The sequence below is a fragment of the Perna viridis genome, chromosome 9 (genome assembly GCF_037379345.1).
Source record: "Perna viridis isolate PV_CMFRI_1.1 ecotype Kerala chromosome 9, ASM3737934v1, whole genome shotgun sequence".
NCBI lineage: Eukaryota > Metazoa > Mollusca > Bivalvia > Mytilida > Mytilidae > Perna > Perna viridis.
Genome location: NC_142453.1, coordinates 2507007 through 2531190, shown reverse-complemented (window position 1 = coordinate 2531190; position 24184 = coordinate 2507007). Strand labels below are relative to the sequence as shown.

At 32.3% G+C, this 24184-nt stretch overlaps 2 protein-coding genes and 1 pseudogene across 6 annotated transcripts in view; 2 read left to right on the top strand and 1 right to left on the bottom strand.

The window, feature by feature from the left end:
- The first annotated feature begins 2436 nt into the window (after positions 1 to 2436).
- Positions 2437 to 14101, top strand: LOC148606098 (uncharacterized). Of its 5 annotated transcripts, none has more exons than XR_015914991.1 (4): positions 2437 to 2482; positions 4503 to 4648; positions 6387 to 6523; positions 11545 to 12244. XR_015914991.1 is itself a non-coding variant. In XM_088544281.1 (4 exons), the coding sequence occupies exons 1-4, from the start codon at positions 6511 to 6513 to the stop codon at positions 12367 to 12369; spliced, it is 417 nt and encodes a 138-aa protein (XP_088400407.1). In that variant the 5' UTR covers positions 6389 to 6510; the 3' UTR covers positions 12370 to 14101. The 5 variants fall into 5 exon arrangements, 4 of the variants coding, with proteins under 4 accessions (XP_088400407.1, XP_088400409.1, XP_088400411.1 ...); XM_088544281.1 differs by lacking the exons at positions 2437 to 2482; positions 4503 to 4648; positions 11545 to 12244 and adding exons at positions 8239 to 8364; positions 8981 to 9139; positions 12251 to 14101 and having other exon boundaries at positions 6389 to 6523; XM_088544283.1 differs by lacking the exons at positions 2437 to 2482; positions 4503 to 4648; positions 11545 to 12244 and adding exons at positions 8239 to 8364; positions 8981 to 9139; positions 10089 to 11538 and having other exon boundaries at positions 6389 to 6523.
- Positions 4239 to 6789, bottom strand: LOC148606099 (uncharacterized; annotated as a pseudogene).
- Positions 14102 to 14840: 739 nt separating the features above from the next.
- The window catches only part of LOC148606097 (mutS protein homolog 4-like), a 37137-nt gene continuing 27793 nt past the window's right edge, over positions 14841 to 24184 (top strand). Inside the window, exons 1-4 of the mRNA XM_088544286.1 lie at positions 14841 to 14977; positions 16967 to 17024; positions 21657 to 21759; positions 23006 to 23199. Of these exons, the coding sequence (XP_088400412.1) occupies positions 16991 to 17024; positions 21657 to 21759; positions 23006 to 23199 (331 nt within the window). The 5' untranslated portion in view covers positions 14841 to 14977; positions 16967 to 16990. The remainder of the gene's footprint in view (positions 14978 to 16966; positions 17025 to 21656; positions 21760 to 23005; positions 23200 to 24184) is intronic.

Sequence of the window (24184 nt, the reverse complement as noted above, 5' to 3'; positions counted from 1 at the left end):
CCTATAATTTACATTGAATTGATCTGAATTCATGGTTTCCTTGTATAAACTCTACAGACTGGTATATTGTTCACAAGTTAAGAGAGATGTTGAGGTGTGGATAATCATACCATAAGCTCATGATGCACCTGTTTAATAGGACATCTTATCGAATGATAATTATTAGTCAACTGTGTTGGTAATACATGTTCATTGATCAGAAGGGGTTGGCACTCCTCCTTTTTACCAGAAAATTAGTCATTTCCATATGTAAAATTGACAAAACATGGAAAATAATGTCTTCGCATCACCATCACATTGGCTTGCACCCCTCCTTTTCAAAGTGTCTGGAGCCGTCCCTGTTCACTAACCTGTAAATAGCTTTCATCACATTTTGCTTTAACCGTTTAGCATGAAACAAGTTGCCTGTTTTGAAACTATTTTAATATTCTCCATAAAAGCAATAAAGAAATATATGAAAAAAGCAATACAATGCTTATGTAGCAAACCATGTTCCAGCAAAGCAAACTCCAGCAATGCTAGAGGTCTGGCAAGCTATTTTCTGACTTGGTGCCATCCTGGGGTATAGAGGAACGGAATTCCAACCGCTTACGTTGTAGGAGTAACAGAAACTGATCTAGGATTTTAGATAGGGCGCACAGTAAAAATTCTGCCGAGCAGAGCGAGGTGACACAAATTTTGAGCTTAAATTTTTGAAATATTATAGAGTGGGTGCAATGTAGATATCTTTTGCGGTAAAATTAGCGAGAAATTTAAAGTTTCACTTAAAACCGCCTAAATCTACCCCTGACAACCCATACTTTGCAAATTTTAGGGGGCGCACGCCCACCACTCCCCAACCTGAATACCCCTCCGTAACCATGTTGATTTTTATGAGTGGGGGTCGGGGTAGGATTACATTTGAAATAGAATGGCAGGACAATGATATATGATTGTATATAAATACAAAGATACAATAGGCGAAAAAAAGGTTCTGGTTTGAATATTAAATAAAAAGATCAAGGACACAAAATTTGACTATATAGTCCCCCTTTTTCCCCTTACGATTCAAATGGATATAGAAATTTATCATTATTTACCTGGGAGGGGGGACTGGTAATTTTGAAATCATATACAATTTTCATGACCCCTCCCATGATATTTTCTTATCCCCCTTAAAAACTTTTTTTTAAATGTGATACCGCCTCTATTAAACATACGTATGGAGTTTTCATATAACAACTCCTACATTATGCCAGAGCTTGCCGAAAATACGCAGAGTTTTTGTATCGCGCTAGAATTCTAACAAATAAACTTCTGGAACAGGGTTGTGTTGCTACAAGATTGAAGTCATCCCTATAGAAGTTTTATGTTGTGGTCGTCAACATGAAATCGTGGATCGCTACGGTGTATCCATCTGCGCCATGAAAACTGGTTTGTTCAACGTGTCATGGTTTTCCTTTCCTCTTTCGTCTACCCCGGACTTGACTTTTTATGAGCAACTCGGCGGGTTTCTAGAAAAGCAGAGGACGCTTACCCTACTGGCGCACCTGGTCCATGCTCCAAGTTTTTAGTGGAGTCATAGTTGCTCAGTTGCTTTTGTTAATATGTATATTTGATTTTAACAAAATTTCAGGTTCTTTGTACGTCTGTTTTCCATGTCTGGTCTTTGTCCCTGGATAACATTCTTCTTATTACCGTTATAACCGTAGTTCCCTTGATTACTCTTTGAAGCAAAAGCAGATGTTAAAGAATTCTTACAATAAAAAATTCAAGTCTTCAATTCCAAAACTTGATACTTTGGAAAAGTCTGATCAAAATCAAGCAGAATCAGACACAGCTCTTGAGATTCAAGATATTGGTAAGGAAATCGAATCGTCAGCAGATAGCTCAGACCAATTTGATTTAATAACTAAATGTTTTAGGTCCTGATGGTTATGTTGATGTGTGAACTTGATTTTACCAGAGATCGTGCATGTGACAATGAAATAAAATGTTTAATGGTGGGAAAATGTATTTTAATTTGACTGGCTAATGCTCTGCTTAACTAAAAATTTGGATCCCCCTTGAAATCCATGTGCAAAAAATGACCCCCCGTCTTTGAAGTTATAAAAAAACTGAACCACCCTTTTCCACTTACAGAAAAAAATGACCCCCTGGATATATGTACTTGCTTTGTTTAAATTTTCCAATAAATGTCTACGGGTTGAATATTTTTTGTAAATTATTATATAAAGGATGCCGAATCTAGAGGTTTAACCTAAAAAAAAAACAAAGCTGTTATGCACGTGGCTAATTACAATATTCGTTATTATTTCGGCTAAGTTTACAGCCAATGAAATGAACATCTCGTTACCGAGAACATAGCGTTACTTTATATATTTATCGGGCATTTTTAAAGAACCCAAAGCTTTTCCGAGTGGAAATAATCGCCATTTTCTTGCGGCATATTTCTCTGATTTCTTCCCCTTTCCCTATGATATCCCCTGACGAACTCCCCTGAGTAGGTGTAGAATTGCGAGATATAAGTGTGATTTCTCTTAACTCCATGCATATATCAGGCTTGTTTTGGGAATTGAAATTTATATGTGCATACAGATTTTGACTTATTATTTTTTTATAGCTGTACAACGAAGTATATTACCGAAATCAACAGTTGAAATTTTGGTTATAATGGGGAGGAACGGAGAGTTCCAACGACAAATTTTTGTCGGAAAAGAAATTTCGGAATAAAATTGAATATCTTTGTATAATTTCATGGCTATATCTATGACTTCCTATCTGTATAGAAATGTGTTACTACTAAATTTGGTCGTTTTAAAACCATCAGTAAAGATCAATAATTTGTGTTTGTTTTCAAATTTTCCCATAGACTTCTATAGTGAAGTGCATATTTTTAGGATTTTTAAAACAATATGTAAATTGATTCAATAAAACTTTCACTTATGTAGCATTTCTAAGGATATGTGAAAAAATAATTTCCCGCAAAGAACATAGGGTGAGTCCACGAAGATTGGACAGAAAAGTAGTCTTGAACTATAAATAGCCATTTTCCCTACTTTCACTTTCGTTTTGTACTCACCAAACCAACCTTTTCAGTGGAACATTTTTATGATATTATGTTAGATTTTCTTTTAAAAAAGTTCTTCATCTTACAGTGTGATGTTTGCTCTATTTTTTAAGTCATTCTTCATATCTTTTGACAAAACATTAGTTTGTAGAGAGGCAAAAAGAAAATGCACTATATTTTTATAGCATCCATGTTTTGACGTACACCCGCTCAGGGATATGCAATACGATACTGGTACCTAATGGATACAAATGCGCAATTATTTGTTTACATTCTACCGGGAACTTTTTTACCCCAATATGGTACTGAGTACTGAATACAAGGTGGTACCTGATTGGTTGGATATGGCTTGAAATTTATTTTCATTTCAAAGCTTACCCATTTATAATTGATTTTATTTTCGTAATAATTAATAAAATGTTATAGGGTTGAAATGATTTCTCATAAATGAAATCTAGGTGCTTCATTTTTTTTTGCAGTGTATTTTGTGCTGAATTTTCAAGAGTCCATAACAACTGAAATTTAGGTCATTTTTTGCCGCATGACCATATACTTTTTTTTGTGCTAATAAAAAGTATGCTTTTCTAGTTTTAGGTACTGAAACCCATTTTCTGCTAATTTGTGTGGTTTTCTTGAAATTAATTTTCAAACTATATAGGTACCCTATGGAAAATGCATTACAAATAATTGCGCTCTTGTATCTATAGAGAATGTGTACTTTCACATTCACTTTTTTCCTTCATCACTGTTTTTTGGTACTTAGCTTTCCTGCAAACTCTGTGGTGACTTTCATCATTCTTTTTCCAAAATGGATGCTTTTTGGGCTGATATTGAGAAAAAGTTTTTCAAAAGGCTATTTTAATGGGCAATGGTAAGGGATGCAATGAATGGATAGGGACATGGAAGTCCAAGTCAGGTTATAGGGTCCAAGTAGTGAAATGGCCTGATGGAGAGGGCAAAAGGGAGACTGCACACAGGCTTTCCTACATGATAAGGCATAGGATCACAAGGGATGACTTTCAAAAATCTTTTAATGACAAAGAGTGCAGCCATATCTGCCATGAGAAACTGTGTGTCAATCCAGACCACATAGCCATAGAACAACACGAGTTTAACCAGGAGAGAATTCACTGCAAAAGTCAAGGCCTCTGCTCAAAATCACACAAACCATATTGTTTAATATGTAATTTTATTAATATAAAAACTATTTTCTAACAGAAATTCTCCTTTTCTTGCTTTTTACACTGTAGGAATGGTCTGTGTGTTTGTTTCGAGAAGAAGGTTTCTGTTCTTTTTCACTTTTCAGTAGCAAGTTTTTCTCGTACGCAATAATTTCACTTAATTTTTCATACAGTTTGTACAGTTTTTCATGTTTTTCACTTCTATATTTCTTGTATTCCATTGTTTGCTTATGCTGCTTTTGTAAAATGTCTAATTTCTGCACACTTTTCAGAGCCTGGTAAGCTGTACTCCCAACTGGAATGTCACAGTGTAAGGCACTGCACAACTCAAGGATGGATTCACCTGGACCAAGATTTACACTATGGATGGCTGAGTGTGCCCTTCCAGAATAGTTCTTTTTGTACGTTACATTTGAAGGTAAGGAACGCCTTATGCTACGATTCACACCCTCGACAAGGTTAGTGTTCATATGAAGCCTGGTCTTCTCAAGTGCTTTTGGTCCGAGGCGCTTATTTACTGCGATACGAATAAAATCCATGTTTTCATGGGTATGCATGATTTTGAATGTATTTGGTAGTAGACTTCTCCTCTTGAGCCACTCACTCTTGCCACATACAAAAGAACATTTCTTGCAAAGTCATGTTTTCCCATGTAGCACTGGATAACTGCATCAACTGTATGAGACATCTTTGATTTAACTCTTTTAAAATATCCTCCAAATTGCTTAGTACATACGGCAAGTTCAGAATTGCACCTTTCAGTTAAGTCTGTTGCAAAGTTATTCAGTAGCTTTTGGCGTTGCTTTTGTGTCCGTGCCGGCATGATTTTTAGGAGACTTTTGTCTTTCTTCACTCTTTTCCGCATATTTTCCGACAAATGCCTGGTATCAATGAAATGCTGAGGCTCAGTTTTTGATTTTCCCTCCTCATACAAATCAACTGCAGCTCTGTAAGCTGAACTGTCTGGGTCAGTAACTAAATAGTCTACTTCTATGTTGTCTTTTAAAAGGTCTTCAAGGCACTCCCTGGCCCTTGCATATTCATCACCAATGCTCTTCACCATTGGAATATTAGCACTGCATTCATCTGTACATTCAGAGTGGAGTTGGCCTGAGTCAAAATCAACATCTAGTGAAGAATGCTCTGAACAGAGCTTATTGTTGTCAACCAAATTAACAATATTATGTTTTCTTGTTACATTTTCAGCTGATGTATACACAACCTGATCAGCTGGTTGGAACGGTGTGCGTCCAATTCCTGAGTAGGGTCTGTTGCTGTACATGCCATCCATTTGAACACTAATACATCTTGGATTTTTCTTTCCTCGGAGGCGGTTTATTTTGACTAATTCTTCCCTTCTTCTTTTCATGTCTTTTTTTACAACTTGTACAATGTTTTTATATACTTGATTTGTCCTTCTTTGCAGGCTAGAGGGTGCTGGAGTTGAAATATTGCTACTTAGAAAGATTTTGCGCAAGCTTGTAGGACCAATTGGAGTCTGACTCAGGCCAACTAGTACACCAGTTGTTAGTTTTAAAGGGTTTTCTACCCGGTCTGCCGGTTTCAAGTTCCTCATACTATGTATACATCTTCGAAAAGTATTTACACGATGCGCAAATAAGTCGAAATCTTGATGAGAAACCTCTTTTTTCTTCGTTGTCCAAATCGTATAGTAAAATACCATCACAGTCTGGACTTTTCATCATATGCTCTCTAAATGCGCAATTCCACATGTTTTCTGACTTGTAAAGGCACGGCACTCTGTTGGAATCAGAATTCAACCTGAAAATTAGAAAAGAAACCATATTTAATGTCCTACTAACACTATAGTTATTTCTATATTCAAATGCAATTTAGAGTTATCTCCCCCTTAATTTTAATATTTTTTTAATGGAGCATTTATGTATATTGGGCTGATATCTAGTTGATTTTTTCCTACTTTATAACTTAAATAAAGGTTAAGTACTATACAAAGTGCAAGAATTTGTGTTCTTGGAAATAAATTTGCAAGTTTTAAGGAAAAAACATCCTAAATAGTTTGAAAATTGTGCACATATGGCATATATTTTTTTTTCAAAATCTACATTAATAAACTGTTTGATTGTAAGTTAATTATGTTATTTATTATTACATGTCCTACCTTTTTTCTTTTTTAGCTCCTTTTTTAGATTTCCTAGCAACAGGAACAGATTTAGATTTTGGTCGCAGTAACTTGGCCGCACGACTGGACCGCTCTGCCTTCTCCTCAGGATCAGTGTATGGATCATTAACAACCAGTTCATGAGTTTTCCTTGTAAGTCTAATGTATTTAGGTGTTTCTAAGTAACTTTTCATTGTTGAAAGTTTTGTCCTTGCTTTGTTGTGAGGTAAATTCCCAGATTTAAATGTGTATTTATTTCCTTTTTTGAATCCTGACATTTTATAAATTTGAAATGTTGACTCTATTAATTTAGCTTTGATAAGTGTTGGTGTGCTCTGATGCAAGTTTATTTTATACCCTTGTTTTGCTGTAGAAGTTGATGTGAAAAGTTCAGTCTTTGCACTATTTACAGGATAAACAACAGGTGACCCCCCCTTCAAACATATAAAATTCTTCAAAGATGCCATTTGATGATCCTATGGCTCTTCTATAATTATCATGATGACAAGCAAAATTTGTTGCTGTCATTCTGGTACCTCTTGTCACCAACAATTAAAAATTACATGATAAAGTTAGAAAGTGCATCTTCATTTCACTTAATTTAGAAAGTTTTAAGGAAAATTTCCAACTTTTGGCCATTTTTTTGTATTTTTACTGTTAGAAGGGTAGATTCTACCCTTAATAAATTTAGATTTCAACTTGTACATGCATAAAAGGAGTATTGCTTAAAGTATCGGAAAACATAAGTCATAATAATTTCTAAGATATTTTAATAAGAAATGTTTCCATTTTTAATTTTTTATTTTTGCTTTCTGTGGAAATTTTTCATCACTGGCCGCAAACTCGCACTCCAAACTAAACAGGGAATATCTCGACTAAACTTTAACGGATTTTCACCTAACTTGGTTTCTGTACTTGTAATAAGATGTGCTTTATGAATGGGAACTTGAGTACTTATTCTTCACCGCTTCATGTTTTCTATAGGATACAAATGCGCAATTATTTGTTTACATTCTACCGGGAACTTTTTTACCCCAATATGGTACTGAGTACTGAATACAAGGTGGTACCTGATTGGTTGGATATGGCTTGAAATTTATTTTCATTTCAAAGCTTACCCATTTATAATTGATTTTATTTTCGTAATAATTAATAAAATGTTATAGGGTTGAAATGATTTCTCATAAATGAAATCTAGGTGCTTCATTTTTTTTTTGCAGTGTATTTTGTGCTGAATTTTCAAGAGTCCATAACAACTGAAATTTAGGTCAACTTTTGCCGCATGACCATGTACTTTTTTTTTTGTGCAAATAAAAAGTATGCTTTTCAAGTTTTAGGAACTGAAACCCATTTTCTGCTAATTTGTGTGGTTTTCTTGAAATTAATTTTCAAACTACATAGGTACCCTATGGAAAATGCATTACAAATAATTGCGCTCTTGTATCCTAATGCCTTCAGCTCACACAGAGTTATCTGTCTTAGTGGTCGTTAATGAATTACTTTTATGGCAAGCGGTTGTGGAATTTATTCCCCATTTATTGATATCAATAAGTTATTTATTGATATTAATAAATGAATTATTGATATTAAGGATTAATTATTGATATCAATGAATTGGCATTTATTGATATCAATAAATCTTACATATTTATTAACCTGTTAATAAATATATTTTAATATCAATATATGATTTATCAACATGTTAATACATATTTATCAACATGTTGATACTTAATTATTGATATCAATAAATTGTTCAATTTATTAACATGTTAAATAGCTGAATTAATAACGTGTTGATTAAGAGGGTGCCACATACGCTCTTTAGTCGTGATCAGAAAAGTGTTTGTAATTCTTATCATCATTAGGTAAGCAAGCGCTCGGAAGATTATGTTTTAAGTTTTCCAGTTGTTATTGTTTACAATGTTTGTCAGAAGCAGAAGATTACAATCAAAGTATGGCAGAGAGTTTCAAATCTTATCGACCTAATACAGGTATGTTGGATCTTGTTCACGCTGAACGTAGAGATGCCAATGCGACCATATATGGCCGCCATTTTGTTTTCTGGTAAAGAATTTGACTTAGTATTTACGTTACCAAAATCCTTCTATTTCGGAGGTTACATTAGCTATGACTTTTTTTATGAATAAATATTTAATAAAATACTTTTTATAGTGAATATAATTCTTGTTGTTTATAGTTCTCGGAACGTGGATAAATTATCGTCATTTTTGTAACGGTACCAATATGGATTGAACGTCGCGCGGCTTCTGCTACGAATATGATTGATTTACTACCGAATACGACATTTAGGAAAAGGGGGGTGCTTGTTTACTTTTTTCCAACATTATCAATGCTCTTTAAATATTCAAGCAGTATTAAGTAAGTGTTTAGCATTTTGATAGGGAAAGTAATTCCGTCCTTAGTTGTTACTTGTACATTTTAGTGCATGTACATGTATTAAATTTTTTCAACTACTATATTCTGAACAGTCTATGGTGTTATGATATATTATTATATAATTAAATTTGCTGGCTATGGTTAATAAATATTGTGAGTTATACTAATTGTTATAAAGAAACCGTCATTGATCTCTAATTATTTTATTAGCCACTGTTGAGTCAAGAACTACATGTATTACACTTGGAGAATTGTTAAAGGATGTATCAACAAGTACTCAATTGGACAATATTACTAACAAGTACTTGTTGGCAAATGGGATCACCAAGGGGGAGATATATCAACTACTGACAGACAGAAACTATTCCGGTTAGTTCTTTATTCAATCTTTTTATTGATAAGATTTATTTGAAAATAAAATGTACAGAATGCTATAATCTAGATAGAGCCATTTTAGAATTATTGAGCAATATTGAATTTGAGAGCAGTTTGTAAATTTTACTTTTTAAATTAGCTTTTTAATAATAATTCATTAAAGTTTAAGTAGAATTATATTTTTGACAACATTTTTGACTACTAATTGAATCTTTTTCCTTGTTGAGCCAGGTTCTTTGTGGTCCCTTCTTGTTTCTTTCAGTTAACTGATGTCAATTCTTAATTCCTTTATGATGCTAATGAGTTTGCAAGACAATTTTGGATCTTCAAATGTGGGTTGCTACCTGCTGCTGGACATAAAAAGTATTATGATGAATATTTTCCTAGGTCTTTGTGTATGACATGTACACTTATTCAAGACAATTAATATCTGTTATACTTTCAGTAGTACAATGATTTTACCATTTTTTATCTATTTATAGCATCTAGTACACATACTAAATTAATGGTCTTTTATTGTAGAGAATCCTTGAACTTTCCATATAGGTGTAATTGCTGTTTTTATAGGAAAATTATAAGTTATGTTGTAGTGAAATTGACCTCATGCATCATATCTGCTATCATAAAATGCATGTATTATTCTTAATTAAGACACCTAAAAAATTAGATATTTTTATGTCTTGACATAACTGTTCTAGTGGTTTTATCAGATTAATATTATGAAAATTAAATATCTTTTCTATTAAAATATCACACCATTTAAAAAAACATACAGTCAGTTTCACTGCAAAAGTACTGCATTGACTCAATTTTTTATCTTGTCATGTTGTATTTACATTCTTACATGTGTACACTGATTTTTCTTGTAATTATTTCTTGCAATTACAACAGATATTCTTACTAACTGATATTTAAAACAATTTTTATATTTCTTTTTCATTAGATTTGGTTTGTCTTGACTCACTGTATGATCATGATGGCAGTTATATTTAAATATTGTCTTGATCAAGAAAAACAATAAATGAAGTAAAATCAACATTTCGCTCTGCTTATTACTGCCTGAAGATGTAAAAACTTCACATACACACAAAAGAGAACCACTTACATTGCACAAATACAGTCGCTTACCGAAATAACATATATGATTATAGTGTAAAGCTATTATGGCAGAATCATGATATTTTGATTTAAAAACTATTTTAAATCAGTTCAGTCAGTAACCTTACAAAACTTGGTCAGTTTTACATGAAAGCATCTGAAGCATTGGATAAAACAAGAAGTAAACATTAAAAAAAAATAACCAGTTTGAAACTTACCATTTAAAAGTTCCTCACTTATCTTAGGATTTTTGTCTATTATAAAAATCCTTGATTTATCAAATCTATACATGTACATGTACTTTTACAACATTCAATTTAAAGTTAAACATGTAGTTTTAGAAAGAAAGATAAGAATGAGACGATTAAAATGATACCAAGATTGTAAAAATTAATTGATTTTTAAGAAAGTCATTGCTGAAAATAAACTTTTCGGTTGCGAAATGGATATCAACGAGAGCAGCGGCCATTTTTATTCAAAATGGCTGCCTTTCCTTTCATCTCTCATGTAATATACTACAGTACACAAATAAATAATGTCATAATACAGGAAATAACAAAACATGAAAGGACTAGCTTAAAAAATCTGGACTAAGTGAAAGAAACCAACTGTTGTCATAATTTGGTGGCCATCTTGATTCAAAATGGCTGCCATTTCTCCATGACGACACTCAAAACCAAAATAAAAATTTTGCTTACTCTATAACGACAATGCATGCCAATTTTCTTGATCATATCTGTACTACTTTTAAAGATATGATACATTAAGTGATATGGGTTATTAGTCTTTATACTGAATTGGTTGCACTGCACTACAGATACTATAGTGCCATTTTGCCATTACAGGCTGAAATGGTAGAAGTGGGATATAAAGTAGTTGATCAATCTTAACTTTTATGTTTGGATTGATTATTAACACTTCTATCTTGAAGAATTCCTGTAGTTCTCTTATGAATTAAGCCAAGAAAAAAGTTTGTAGTAAGAAATTTTATTTTTTGGCAGGGGAAAAATGGTCATGGAGGCTGTTTTGACCCCATCAAAACAGACTTGCTGTAGTACTTGGCTTGGTTATATTCCTAAAAGCAGAAAAGGCTGGATCATAACACATAGTAATTTCAATAAAAAGACTCCATTCTTTGAGAAAATAAATGTTGAATGATGTCATTTCAATAATGGCTTCAGTATTTGCCTTCAAAAAATGGCTTAAAGTCATTTTCTGATTTCATAGCGAGTGGAAAAAAGGGGGGATGATTTTGGGACTTTATAAATGTCACAACTTGGCAACCCCTTGTTCGATTTCAGTAAATGAGGGCTCAAAATGCTGGTCTAAAGAAGTTCTATCTATTAAACATAATATAATCACCACATTCCTTAAAAATAGAGATACATGGACTCTCTACTGAACGAAGGTTAAATATGTTTAGTATACAAGTCAAGGGCGGAGGGGAGCAATTTTAAGCACAGGCATTTGTTTCATATAATAAAATGGTGGTAAGGAAGACGAGGTGACCACCAATCAGGGGCTTCTCTGGCTTTCAAAATTCTGCTGCCAGAAAAATCAACAGCTGCCAGTTTTAGTCGCCAATTTTCAAAAATTAAAGCCAAAATGGTTGCCATAAAATGTTGTTTTTTCTAATTTTTAAAATATGACAGTATTAATTGAACAATTAATGTAAAAATCATGATGTTATAGTTATATTATTAACATTTATATTGATAATATATATTTTTGACTTTAAGTAATATGTTTTAAGTGTCAAATCATGTAGTACTTCTGATAATTTTGCATATCAAAATATTGCATATGATGAGTTCTCATTGAATTTAAAGGTATCGTTAATAAATACAGTTGGTTGAACAGGATATATATAGAAAGTCTGAATACATGACAACATCATTTCGTCTGGTATTCTTGATGTAGATTGATGTGTGTGACGTTTCTAATTGTTGATATGTTTTACTTGTTTAAAAGACTATCTATTGATGCATCTAATTTTCTGTGTTTCAGGTCATATGTGGAGGAAGATATACTTAGGAGTATACTCTCGCCATGCTGTGGACAAATTTTATAAAGTTTCTATCAGAATAAATATAAAAGTTAAATATATATTCATGAATGAATTTTAGCTCGGTCATTGACTATATTAGACATGATAAGTATTAATTGACAGGCCATGTGAGATGAATCTTAGTGTAATCATGAGACTTATTTTTAAGCAAACCTAAAAAAATCAGTCTTTTTAAAAATTGCAAGATTTATTTTAAAAGGAAAATAATAAGGCCGACTTTTTGTTTTGTTTAAAAAATCTAAAGAGGTCTTGAAGTACTTTTAGGAAAACCATTGACGTCAATTGAAGTCGATACATACAATTTCATGAGACAATACATGTTATGCAATGCCTTGGAGCGTGTAATTTTCTCCAGAGTTCCAGGGCAAACGCTAATGCAGAAAACACCCAATAAAACTTATATATACTAGGTATATGTATATATATATATATGTGCATCATTTAACGTGTACTCTTCAATGATTTTTTTTTTCACGTTGACTTTCTGATTACATTGCATGTTTAGTTTGTATTTAATTATTTAAGGTATTGTCATATCTTTTAAAGAGGAAATAAAGACACGAACAAATAACAAAGGGAATGAGTCTGTCTATACTACACAAATCGAAACAAAAACAGAATGAGCTCACACAAAAATTGAAAATTCTAGTAGTCTTCAAGATGTACACCTAAAACTGTTATCATGTCTTACACAACTTCTCAATGAAGATGTCATTGATTTTTACTCATACTGGACCCGTTAACGTCTATGATAAAGCCGAACTACCTCTGTGGTGGAGTCATTGGAATTCAGAGCTTGGATATAGCTTTATTCAGAGACTATAATACTTGCTATTATGAATATAAAGTCATTGTCTTATTGGGGTAAACAAGTTGCAAAAAGTTACAAGATCAAATTATTTTAAAAAGTTTAATAAACAAACGAACAAAAAAAAACTGAATCTGAATTAATTGAATGTTTATATGCGCAAAATAAATGAATGAAATATTTTGTGATACAGGGGCGTTTCATAACCCCAGCATCCAAATACATTCCATTCATTTAATTTATGCATATAAACATCCAATTCTTACTTCAATACCAGGCTGTAACAACTGAAAAAACAAAACCACTTTGCAAAGTGTCACCAGGTATTTGGTCTATATAGTTATCTTATGTGTTGTGTGTGGCTGGTTTGTGGAGTCATGTTCATAGAGTTTGTTTAACCATTTCATTCATGCATATTATTCATATAATCATTCATGGTCGTAAATCATATATATATCTGGACAAGACTATAGTACTGGAGACCTTTTCATTCATGGACAGATATACGGAACGGACTATACTATACTATATATGACAGTCATTTACTACGTTTACGCTTCGCGCGTTTAACTTGTTGCATTATCACGTGCACTGCATGCTTGCACTAGTATATGTACTATTTAAAGAAATATTATTACTAAATTATGTTTAGTCCAGATTCAGTGTCACAAATATGTAGTTTGGTTAATGCCGCTACTTTTCAAGTATCATTAATATTTTTAAAGTATTTTCAAAAGCATTTATTTATTCTCAGTTAAAGATAAATTACTAGCTATGTAGAAATTATTATTCTAATTCATGAAATTTTATAGTAATTCGAATAAAGTTTCATCAGGAACATTTTGGATAAATTTACGGATAAATTCACAAGAAGTAAAGTTAGATAAAGATTTTACATTTTATAATAGAAAGTTTAGTAAAGTACATTTATACTTTTGAATCGAAGTTCAGAATATTTTGAGCATAGATTTCAGGTTTTGTTCCTGGAGAAAATATAGTATTTCCTACTTAGATCTATGTGTTATTAATGTATTGTATTTATTTACAATTGATGATTATTGTTTTCCAGAATTTAATGAAATATTAAAAGTTGGACGGCTCATTTTCTTATAGCAGTAGCCATATTTTTCTAGATTAGTTTGTGGGGTGAATTACATTGCAACAAAAATAGAATGAAAAATAAAAAAAAAATAAATAAATAAAATATTTGAACGACCTGGCATGAAAAATAGGTTTGGTTCACGAACCATGATGACGAATTCACTATCAAGAAAATGTGATAAAAGGTCAAATATCCTACTGGAAGACACCAAGTAGTTAATACTACATAATGTATTAAGACTTATAGCGGGGTCAGAATGCTGAAAACAGATTTAAATATTTAATTATATTGTTTTAAAACAAAACGCCATATTTAATGTTATCTGATCACTTTGATAATTGTTTTGAATTCTGTTCAACTATGGGCATCAAATTGACAATATAATATGTTTTATTCTATTCCAAAATATCATCTTTGAATATATGAGAATATTGACAGTTATCATTTATATGTATGTATTGATTAAAATCCTAATTCATGTAAAGAAGCATAAAATCTATATTTACAACTATTCTCTGTCACGGGCTGTTTGATGGTAAAGATAAAACGAAGTAAAAAGGTCCGTTTCAGAAATGGTATAACTAAATACCCCAAAAATCTTCCACACCTTTTTAATGGGTTTCTCTCCCCTATACTATTATACCCCTGTAAACAACGTCCATGAGAGTAAACACTGATTGAAGACAAGAGCCAGGAAGAAGATTATAGTATAGAACATATTTTCCGTGCTCTTTTAGGCACCTTTTCTTTGAACAGGTGAACTAGATATTTATGTCAAATTATGACTTGTGTTTGTAATTGTAATGAGTAATGTGACATGCATACCAGTGTAGGTGGACTAGTTCTATAACATAAAACCACGCATTTTATGCTTATCTTTCATGTTTTCATCGGATATTTTCATTTTTTGTTTATAGTCAAAATGCGAGGTTTTATCATTGGACACCATTTTGCGGGAGTAACGTTCGGGCGAATTGACCTGCGGGATGTTTTTGTCTAGATATTCCTTTACTTCTCATTAACTTTGTGTCAAAATGACATAAAAAGTTATTTATCATTTATTTTTGTACATCAAACTTGAGACAAGTTGAGTTTAAACAAAATGTGGGCAATTTTGTCACTACCGTGTCACTACATTTTTTACCGTCTTTTTACAATCTTGAAAATATCATTTATGCTATCAATGAATTCCTGAGGGACCAATAGTAAATTTATTAACTGAAAATAATGATATAATTTATCATTAACTCAGTGTGGATTCCAGTTGAAAACTTTGCTAAAAATAGAATTTCATGAGGTAACAATAGGGAAATATCTATTTGAAAATATTTATATCTGTCTAATGTAGCACAAGTGCATGTTAAGGCTGTTCTATATCTTCACTGTGCTAAATGTGTCTCTGTGTTTCTACATGGGTGCCAATGAAGAAAACAGCATTTTTTTATTATTTGAAATACATTTATAATTTTCCCAGGGATGTATGCCCCTGATAAATGTAAAAGAGTCTAGAAGGATTTCTATTTTTGATTATTCTTAAAGGATGGGGAGTTTCTTTTTTAATTAAATCTCGGGTATGCTATTTGGATTCTCTGGAAAACATGCTTGCATTACAGTGGAAGAAAGTGATGTATATTCATATACAATGTACATTCAAGGTTTATTTCATGTCTTTATACAGTGCTGTAAATAACAGATGATACTGAAATATCTTATGTCAGATGCAAATACTACCGCACTTTAAAAAAAAACCCATTAAAATGGTCCTCATTTTCTTGTGAGAAAATGACTAAAGCTTTCAAAATCCTGGAAAAAACCCTGAATAAATTTGAATTCAACTACATCTGAAATAAATTCTGATATTAAATCACAAAGCAGAAAAATGTGTGTTTCATACAACTGAAATAACAATACATTTATATAGTTTCTTAATTATGATTTTTAAAATGATTAAACTGCAAACAAATTTGTCAAAAATATTTCAAAACGATAAATACATGTATATAAATTGTCACATACATGTAAAAATATAATTCAGTTTTATATTGAAATGACAAAATTTATCAAAGACAAAATAAAAGATATACATGTACAATGTATGTTCAGGGGTTTCATTGATTTTTTTGCAATTCAGGTTTCTTTTCTTTTATAGAAGGTACTTTTCATCCTTTTCTTTTATAAAACTATCAGAAATTTTAAAGTTCTGGCAGTACCATTCAGTAGCTTAGAAGGCTAAAAGTACAAATGTACCTGCTACTGCCTCTTAATGTAAGACCTGTGTGTGTTTAATTAAAATACTGGTAAATACACTACTTCATTTACAAATTTCCGAAGTACTAAATATTTTGTAAATTTATAAATTTCAAACCCTAAATTATATTAAATAAGTCTTATTTTTGATTTATTCTACTAATATACTAATGTTAAAATACTGAGGTGAGCCACCTGTGCGTGATAATTAACTCTACAGGTAAAACCACCAGTAGGTACATGTACCTGTTCAGTTAATTAGTCGTTTCCTGTTGTGTATTGGATACAGGGGATGGGGGTCTTGTTAATTAATGGCCAATAAGCAATAAATACCTGGCATTATATGCCAGGTACATATATGAGGTATGCCAGGTATTTGACTATGCTACGAGGTGTACTGTACTTATTTCCATTCCAGAATCATTTTCCTATATACTGATGCTATATTTGCTATGAAAATTACTTTTTTTTTATAGTATCTGATTATGAATTTTTCAGGTACTTTTGTGTAAGCAGACAGTAATGTATCAACCAGATGCAAAGAAACCAAAGTATCGTGAGTATTTATTGTACATTGTAGATCATGTTGTACATGTATGTAATTATTTCTGTTTCATGTAGTGAAAATTAAACTGCATGCTGTAAAAATTACTCATTCAATCATACATATATTTCTCAGATATACATCATTGTCATGTATATTCATTTACACATGTAAATACACTACAGCTAACGACCATTTTGACAATGCACTCGCCCACGGTGGACAAATCAAGTTGTCCATGCTTTGCCCACCCTTAATGCCCACGGTGGACAGATGTCCACGTGCCTACCGTGTCAAGTGGACAGTATAGTGTCCACGCCCACGGTATTCGGTGGATGTGTGATAACCTGTTGATTGGATTTAATCCATGATCAGCAATTTTATTACAATGTTCAAACAGTTGACAAATAAAAGAACAATGTGTCAATCATTACCTTGATCGTGAGAATCAATTTTCTTTCACGTATAATTGGCCTCAAGCCAAAATTGTGACACCACCAGGTGTTAACTTAAAAATTAATATAATTAGGTTTTTATATGAATTAAATGCTTTAATCTCTTGTTTTTATGTTTTGTTTTGTTTTGTTTTGTTTTCTAATTCTTACGGCCCACATCGTACTTAAGTCTACCATTATTTATTATCATCAAAATGTAAAACTGAATTAATCGGAAACCAAAGTTGATTTTTAAAGAAATTCATAAGGCCTTAATTTTATCATTTCCAGTTGTTACATATATCATGTAATAATATTGTACACCTGACCTGTCACCAAATTGTTACAAATTGTAAATTACAATGTTCAAGAAAATCGAGTATTTGCGAACTCCTTATTTTACTGACAATTTATTTAATGCAGTTGTATTTTCTAAGTGAAAGAACGGATTTGAAGCAGACACATGCAACTTTAACTTACGGTCTATAAATAACCAATTTCGATATTGTTTATTTCAACAAAATTTGAAAGCGGGAAGCATCTTTGGAAGATAATATATGATCCAGAATTATTCAACCGTGTACTTCATGAGTTTTCAAATGGCAACGGATTTAACCGCGTATTATCCGAGCACACGTTAGCCAACTATAGTGATGGGTGAAAATTTCCCCTCATAAGTTGAATATGCAGTTAGTTCTTTTAGATTTAGCATACCATAGACAATTGAACGACGTATTTCTTCCGTTTCTTTTTTCTTCACCTAGTTCAACAATTTTGACTATGATCAGTTCCATTATTATATAAGTACAAATTGTAAATTAAAATGTTCAAGAAAATCGAGTACTTGCGAACTACTTATTTTACTGGCGGGTTTCTTACGTAATAATTTAAAAAAACGAGCAAAGTATTTTAAACCAATAACTATTAGAATGCTTTGTGTGTATCAATTTCTTCTGCAAATTTGATAAACCCCTTTGTAATATCATCGACCAATCAATGTGTTTCACGTTTTATCAAAAGGTGTGTCCCTGTGATTTGAGCATCATATGAGGTAAATTGGCATTTCGTTGACACTGCAACAATTATCGATCGACCAACAACGTGCCTTACTTGCATAGATAATTAGAAGAGTAATAATACTTGAAAGTATTTAAAATTCGACACCGTCATTCAAAAAACATGTAACTTTTAGAGACATATAGAAATGTAAAATTATGCTTTCTTAAATTTTTCATACCGTTGACGTTAAATCAAAACTTTTCATTTTACGACTTTTTAATTAAAATTAATTTACATGTAATTCCCGAAAATCATCGCATATCATGTTATTAATCAAAATGCACTTCGAAAATGGATTTCTTTTAAAGTGTTTTATTTTGAAATCTCGTAATTTTTTTAGAATCTTCTGAAACTTTATTCCAAAAACATTATTACTTTCATTTTCGAAATATCCATTGTTAGTTTATGAATAGGTGAATGACACAAGGGCAATCATATTTTTGTTTCAATAATTAAATGTTCAGTGTTCTTGTAAAATCATGCTCAATACAAGTATGTTTTTTCTTTTTACTAAACGTAATAATCTTGTAAAGTATTTGTGATTTTCATGTCATAGCCACCTAGAAATAAAATTAATCAATGTGTTTACAACGTTAACTTAATTAGTCAAATCAGTATTATCCGTGTAACTACTTAATACCCGAGTGTGTCACACTCAGCCAATATACAGGAAGTGGTGGATTAACTGCTAATTAACGAGAAGGAATTCTTTAATAATATTAAGATTAAAGAATAAAAAGAAACCGAATTTAATGTTTTATGATTACAGAAGCGTATTAGGGACATCCAAAATTATACTTTTAAATCAAAATTTCGCCATTAAAAATCCCTTATAAAATAGTGTTAGAATCTTCCAGATATATATAAGCTGATAAAAAAAATAAATTCTTCTAGTATGAATTTTACGACTAACTATATATAGAATAAATTAAACTAATTGGTATCTTTATTTACACTGATGTGCCGACTTAGTAGGCTTTTTTTTTTCAGAAAATCTCCAATATATTTCAATACTAAAACGAGACAAAATTGAGATTGAAAATTTCGTATTTTTGCGTTATTTTGCCTTTCACCTGTAGTTATTGAAATGGATTCATATTAAATTAATCATGGTAGAGAGTATTATTCAAATTTTAACATATTTAAAATTCGTAACACCAGCCCACAGTCATTTCAATTTTATTTTCGAATTTCATGAAGTTTGCACTGTTAACGTTACTGCATCTTTACTTAAAACCACACCCTTGACATTTTTTTTAATTGATTACCTGTCAATCAAAGGTCCGAGATAGAGCACCTGCATCTTTAGCCACCATGAGAAATTCATAGCAAAATAATGCAGTGCTGTAAAATGGGATGCTGTTGTAAATAGATTCATCTTTCAAAGGGACTGCACATCCAATCTTTGCTGATTTTTTCTAAGAATTTCAAATATAAGCAAAAGGAGGGTGCACTTTTTCCATCACATGGCCGTTAAAGTATTTTTCTCAGAATTCATCTTACAAGATTAGTTGTTGTTTCCAAATTCATATAAGTTATGTTGAACTATTCAGTATTTCTGAATATATTCTAATCCAACAAGTAACACTTGATTAACATTAAATCAAAAAATTCTTCTGCGGCTACCGTTAATTGATTAACTGTTTATTAAAGAGATTACATGGCACCTATCAAAGGTTACCACCATTTCCTGTATTTATTCCATTTGTTGGCAAATGCTCACGCTTCTCTGCTTTAATCCCGCCCACAGGTAATTGATGACTGTCAATTATAAAGAAGCTCTATTGACACCTGTGAATTATTGTTACCGATAGTTCATACGCTTCTTCTAATACAACAGGACTGTAATAATTATTCCGATTCCTGTTAAAACAAAACAAGATTTAAAATTGACCACCAGAATGCGTGGGCAATGTGGACAGCGACCAACCACGTGTCCAAGGGTGGACACAAATTGTCCACCATTTTCCACGCCTACTGTGGGAAAGAGTAATCAAGGGAACCAAGGTTATAGCGGTAATCAAAAGAATGTAATCCAGGGACAAAGACCAGACATGGAAAACAGACATACACAACAAAGAACATAAAGTAACTAAAATCATACATACAAAGTAACAAAAGTAAATGAGCAACTCGGACTCCACTAAAAACTGGGAGCATGGACCAGGTGCCCCGCTGCTTTTCTAGAAACATCCGCCGAGTTGCTCATATAAAGTCAAGTCTGGGGTAGACAAACGAGGAAAGGAAAACTATGACCCGTTGAATAAATCAGTTTTCATGGTGCTGATGGATACACCATAACGATCCACGAGTTCATGATGACGACCATAAAACTTCTGCAGTGATGACTTCAATCTTGTAGCAACATAACCCTGTTCCAGAAGCCTATTTGTTAGAGTTCTAGCGTGATACAAAAAGTCTGCGTAGTTTCGGCAAGCTCTGGCATAACGTATGAGTTGTGATATGAACACTCCATATGGGAAAAGGGAATCGTCAAAATAGTCGTTGGGCGTAGTGTATGTAAATTACTGTCAACACATATTTCAATTTCTCCCCTCTCCACAGTGGATCGAGATATTATGAGTGGAGTTGTGTCTCCAGTCACCATTTCAAAAATTGTCTGTAGTTTACTACTGTCTTTATACCAAGGTATATGGTTCTAGCAGTTTCTCAGTTCTGGACAGAAAAAAATATTGAAAAGTAACGAAATGGAGCAATTTTATCCTGGTTTTTACTTGGTGGAGTCACAGTGGAGGACATGAGTGAATCCATTGTGAAGAGTGGAGACATTATAATTTCAGTTGACAGTAGTGCACTAATGATTGGGGTTACTATTTTTGGAATGGGCCATTTTTACTGATATTCAGAATTCCTTAGCCATTTTTAATGATGTTTAGAATTCATCTGGCAATGTTTTATGATATCCAGAACTCAAAATTAGTACCATACATTTTAAACATGCACTAGTGTGATTTATGGTAGATTTGGTAAAAAAAAATAGTGGATGTGTAAAAAATCCACTTAAAGACCTGTAATACATGTACCTATATTAAAAGGTCTGCAAAATAATTTGGTTTTGCCTTTTGGATCAGAAAGTTAACCAAATTAACATTATTGCATATATTTAACAGGTGTGTCGTATAATTTTCAGAGCTAGATCTTCTGGAGACACCAGCCTACTATAACAACAATGATATTCCCGGATCAGCTATCTGTACCAATAGTTCTGTAAGACCCAATGCATCATTTACAAGGTACAATGTATTTACAATTTAGAATTAAGTTAATGACACTTCAGCAATATAGGATTGAAAATGTGTATCAGTTGTCTGTTTTTTTGTCTGTTGGTTCACTCATAGACAAACAGTGTAGTTGTTTTGATGGATTATAAATTTTCTAGTTCCAGACTACCTACAAAACCATGTAGGCTGATACACCACGAATATAAAGCCACAAGTGTCACTGTAAGAATCAGGCAGTGGTTGAAACATGGTCTATAAAAAAACCATTATATTGAAAATGTAATTTTACTTTTTTTCAACGTCAGAATCAAGGAAAAAATTGAGTTATCAGAAATGCACTAAAAAGTGAACATTTCAAGGGCAGATAATTCTGTCAAATACCTCATTTTCCTCACATTCTTCCGAAAACTTTCAGAACAAAATCAGTGATACAGAGATCAGATAATGGTCTTTCAAATGTAGAAATCCTCATTAAGTGAGATTATATTGTCAGATTGATGGGGTTTTAACTTCATTTTGCCTGATTCTTATAAATTCGTATATTTAATGATGCCACAATTACTGGAAGTAATTCATTCAACAACAAAAAATTGTAATACTTCATGAGTCTGGGCTATTTTATCCACAGGTGATTAGGTACACAATCAAAATTATTTCACATGATTTTCACATGAATTGAGCAAATAAACTTTATGACAGAGTTCATTTGAAATTTGAGTAAATCGAGCCTTCACGTGAAATTCAGGTGAATGGTTCACATGAACTTCCTGTTGAGTGAATTTCATGTGAAAATCACATTAATTTCATGTAAATTTCAAGTGAAGCTCTCGATTAACATGAATTTCATGTGAGAAATATTTGCCTTTGTAGTTACAGTCAAATAAAAAAAAAGTATGATGTTATTGTTAGTTTCATTAGGACAATTAAGAATACATGTAGCTGTGTTTTTGAATAAGCACAGTTAGGTCATACCGTTTTTTAGCTCACCTGGCCATCACTTGAAGTCCTTTTATGTAAGCAATTTTTTAAAACCCTTCTTTTCTGAAACTACTTGACCAGTTGGATAAAATTCTACATAGAACTAATAAGGGGATTTTTAATCCGTTGAACAATATGTCAGCTTTTACAAAAAAAAATATTGTTAAACAAGTCAGGTGAGTGATTTAGTCTTTTTAGAGCCTCTAGTTTTCAAAAGTGTAATAGGAAAGACATATTTTATTTTTGTTTTGCCTATCTTTTATTTTATCTATTATTTTAGCAAGACATCTAATAGCACCTCTTTCACGCCAGGCCATGGGAGTTCCACATCATTTACTCCAGGACAAAGAAGTACATCTTCATACACACCTGGCAGAAGAAGTAGTACCTCCTTTACAACTCCTGGAAGTAAACGGAAAACACCACACACATCCAGTGTTACTCCAATGGAAATCAACTCATCTGTCATTGTCGGTAATACACCATGTAATATAGTTATTGTGTTCTCTTGTAAAGCATAAGACTGATCCCAACCCAATTTAAATCATCCATTAGGTCATGAAAGAAAATGTCTGTAATGTATACATCTTGACTGACTGGTGCTGCCCTTTGTTTTGCTCTAGAGACAGTTGGAGACAAATCAAATCATCCATTCTTTTTAAGTCGCTAACAGTGTTAGCGACTTCTTGCGCTCATAATTTATGTATTTGATATTCACATATGATTTGCATTTATGTGTAGTTATACGCCACATAATCCAACAGATCTTCGCCGTTTTTCACCACCATAGTGTCATAGTTTTTGCTTCATACGAGATAAAAAATGTACCTCTTAAATATCAAACGTGTTCTACATGTGTTTTTTGCTTGTATTAGAACTGGAAGTTTACATGAAATGATCAGTTAGCTTTGAACATTACCCTGTTTCTGATTCAGGCACTGAGGTTACAAGACTATATAGGTCATATGCATTAGCACGCCCCAACATTTATGAATATTCATTGCCAGCTGCTAAATCTGGTACATAGACTGGTTCCATGTCAATATCATAAGCGACCCAAAGATCACTACAACGTACCTTTTTTAAAATGTATCATAAGCATGTCTATGTGTGTTTTTTTGCATGTATTAGAACAGGAAGTTTACATTAAAAGATAAAATGTTCGGTTAGCATTGAATTTATGTAATATTACCCAATTTCCGATTCCTACACAGGCGTTCATTACTGTTGATTATATAAAGGTCATATATATTATCAGGACACTGATATCTATATATAGCCGTTTGGTTACGAAAGAGTATGCAATAATATCAAGGGAACCAAGATTTTAGCGGATGTCACCCGATTTTAGAGCATATCACATTGTGCCATTTCGGACGTTTAAAGTATGCCAAAGTCAGTGACAGTGAATATTTGACGATTAGCGACTTTGAAGACTTCAGTCTTTGATTTTAAGTTT

Excerpts from the sequence above, each read along its gene's own strand:
- LOC148606098 (XM_088544281.1), top strand. Across the intron at positions 8,365-8,980 it reads ATCTTATCGACCTAATACAG|CCACTGTTGAGTCAAGAACT; the intron begins GTATGTTGGATC and ends TTATTTTATTAG. Across the intron at positions 9,140-12,250 it reads GACAGACAGAAACTATTCCG|GTCATATGTGGAGGAAGATA; the intron begins GTTAGTTCTTTA and ends TCTGTGTTTCAG.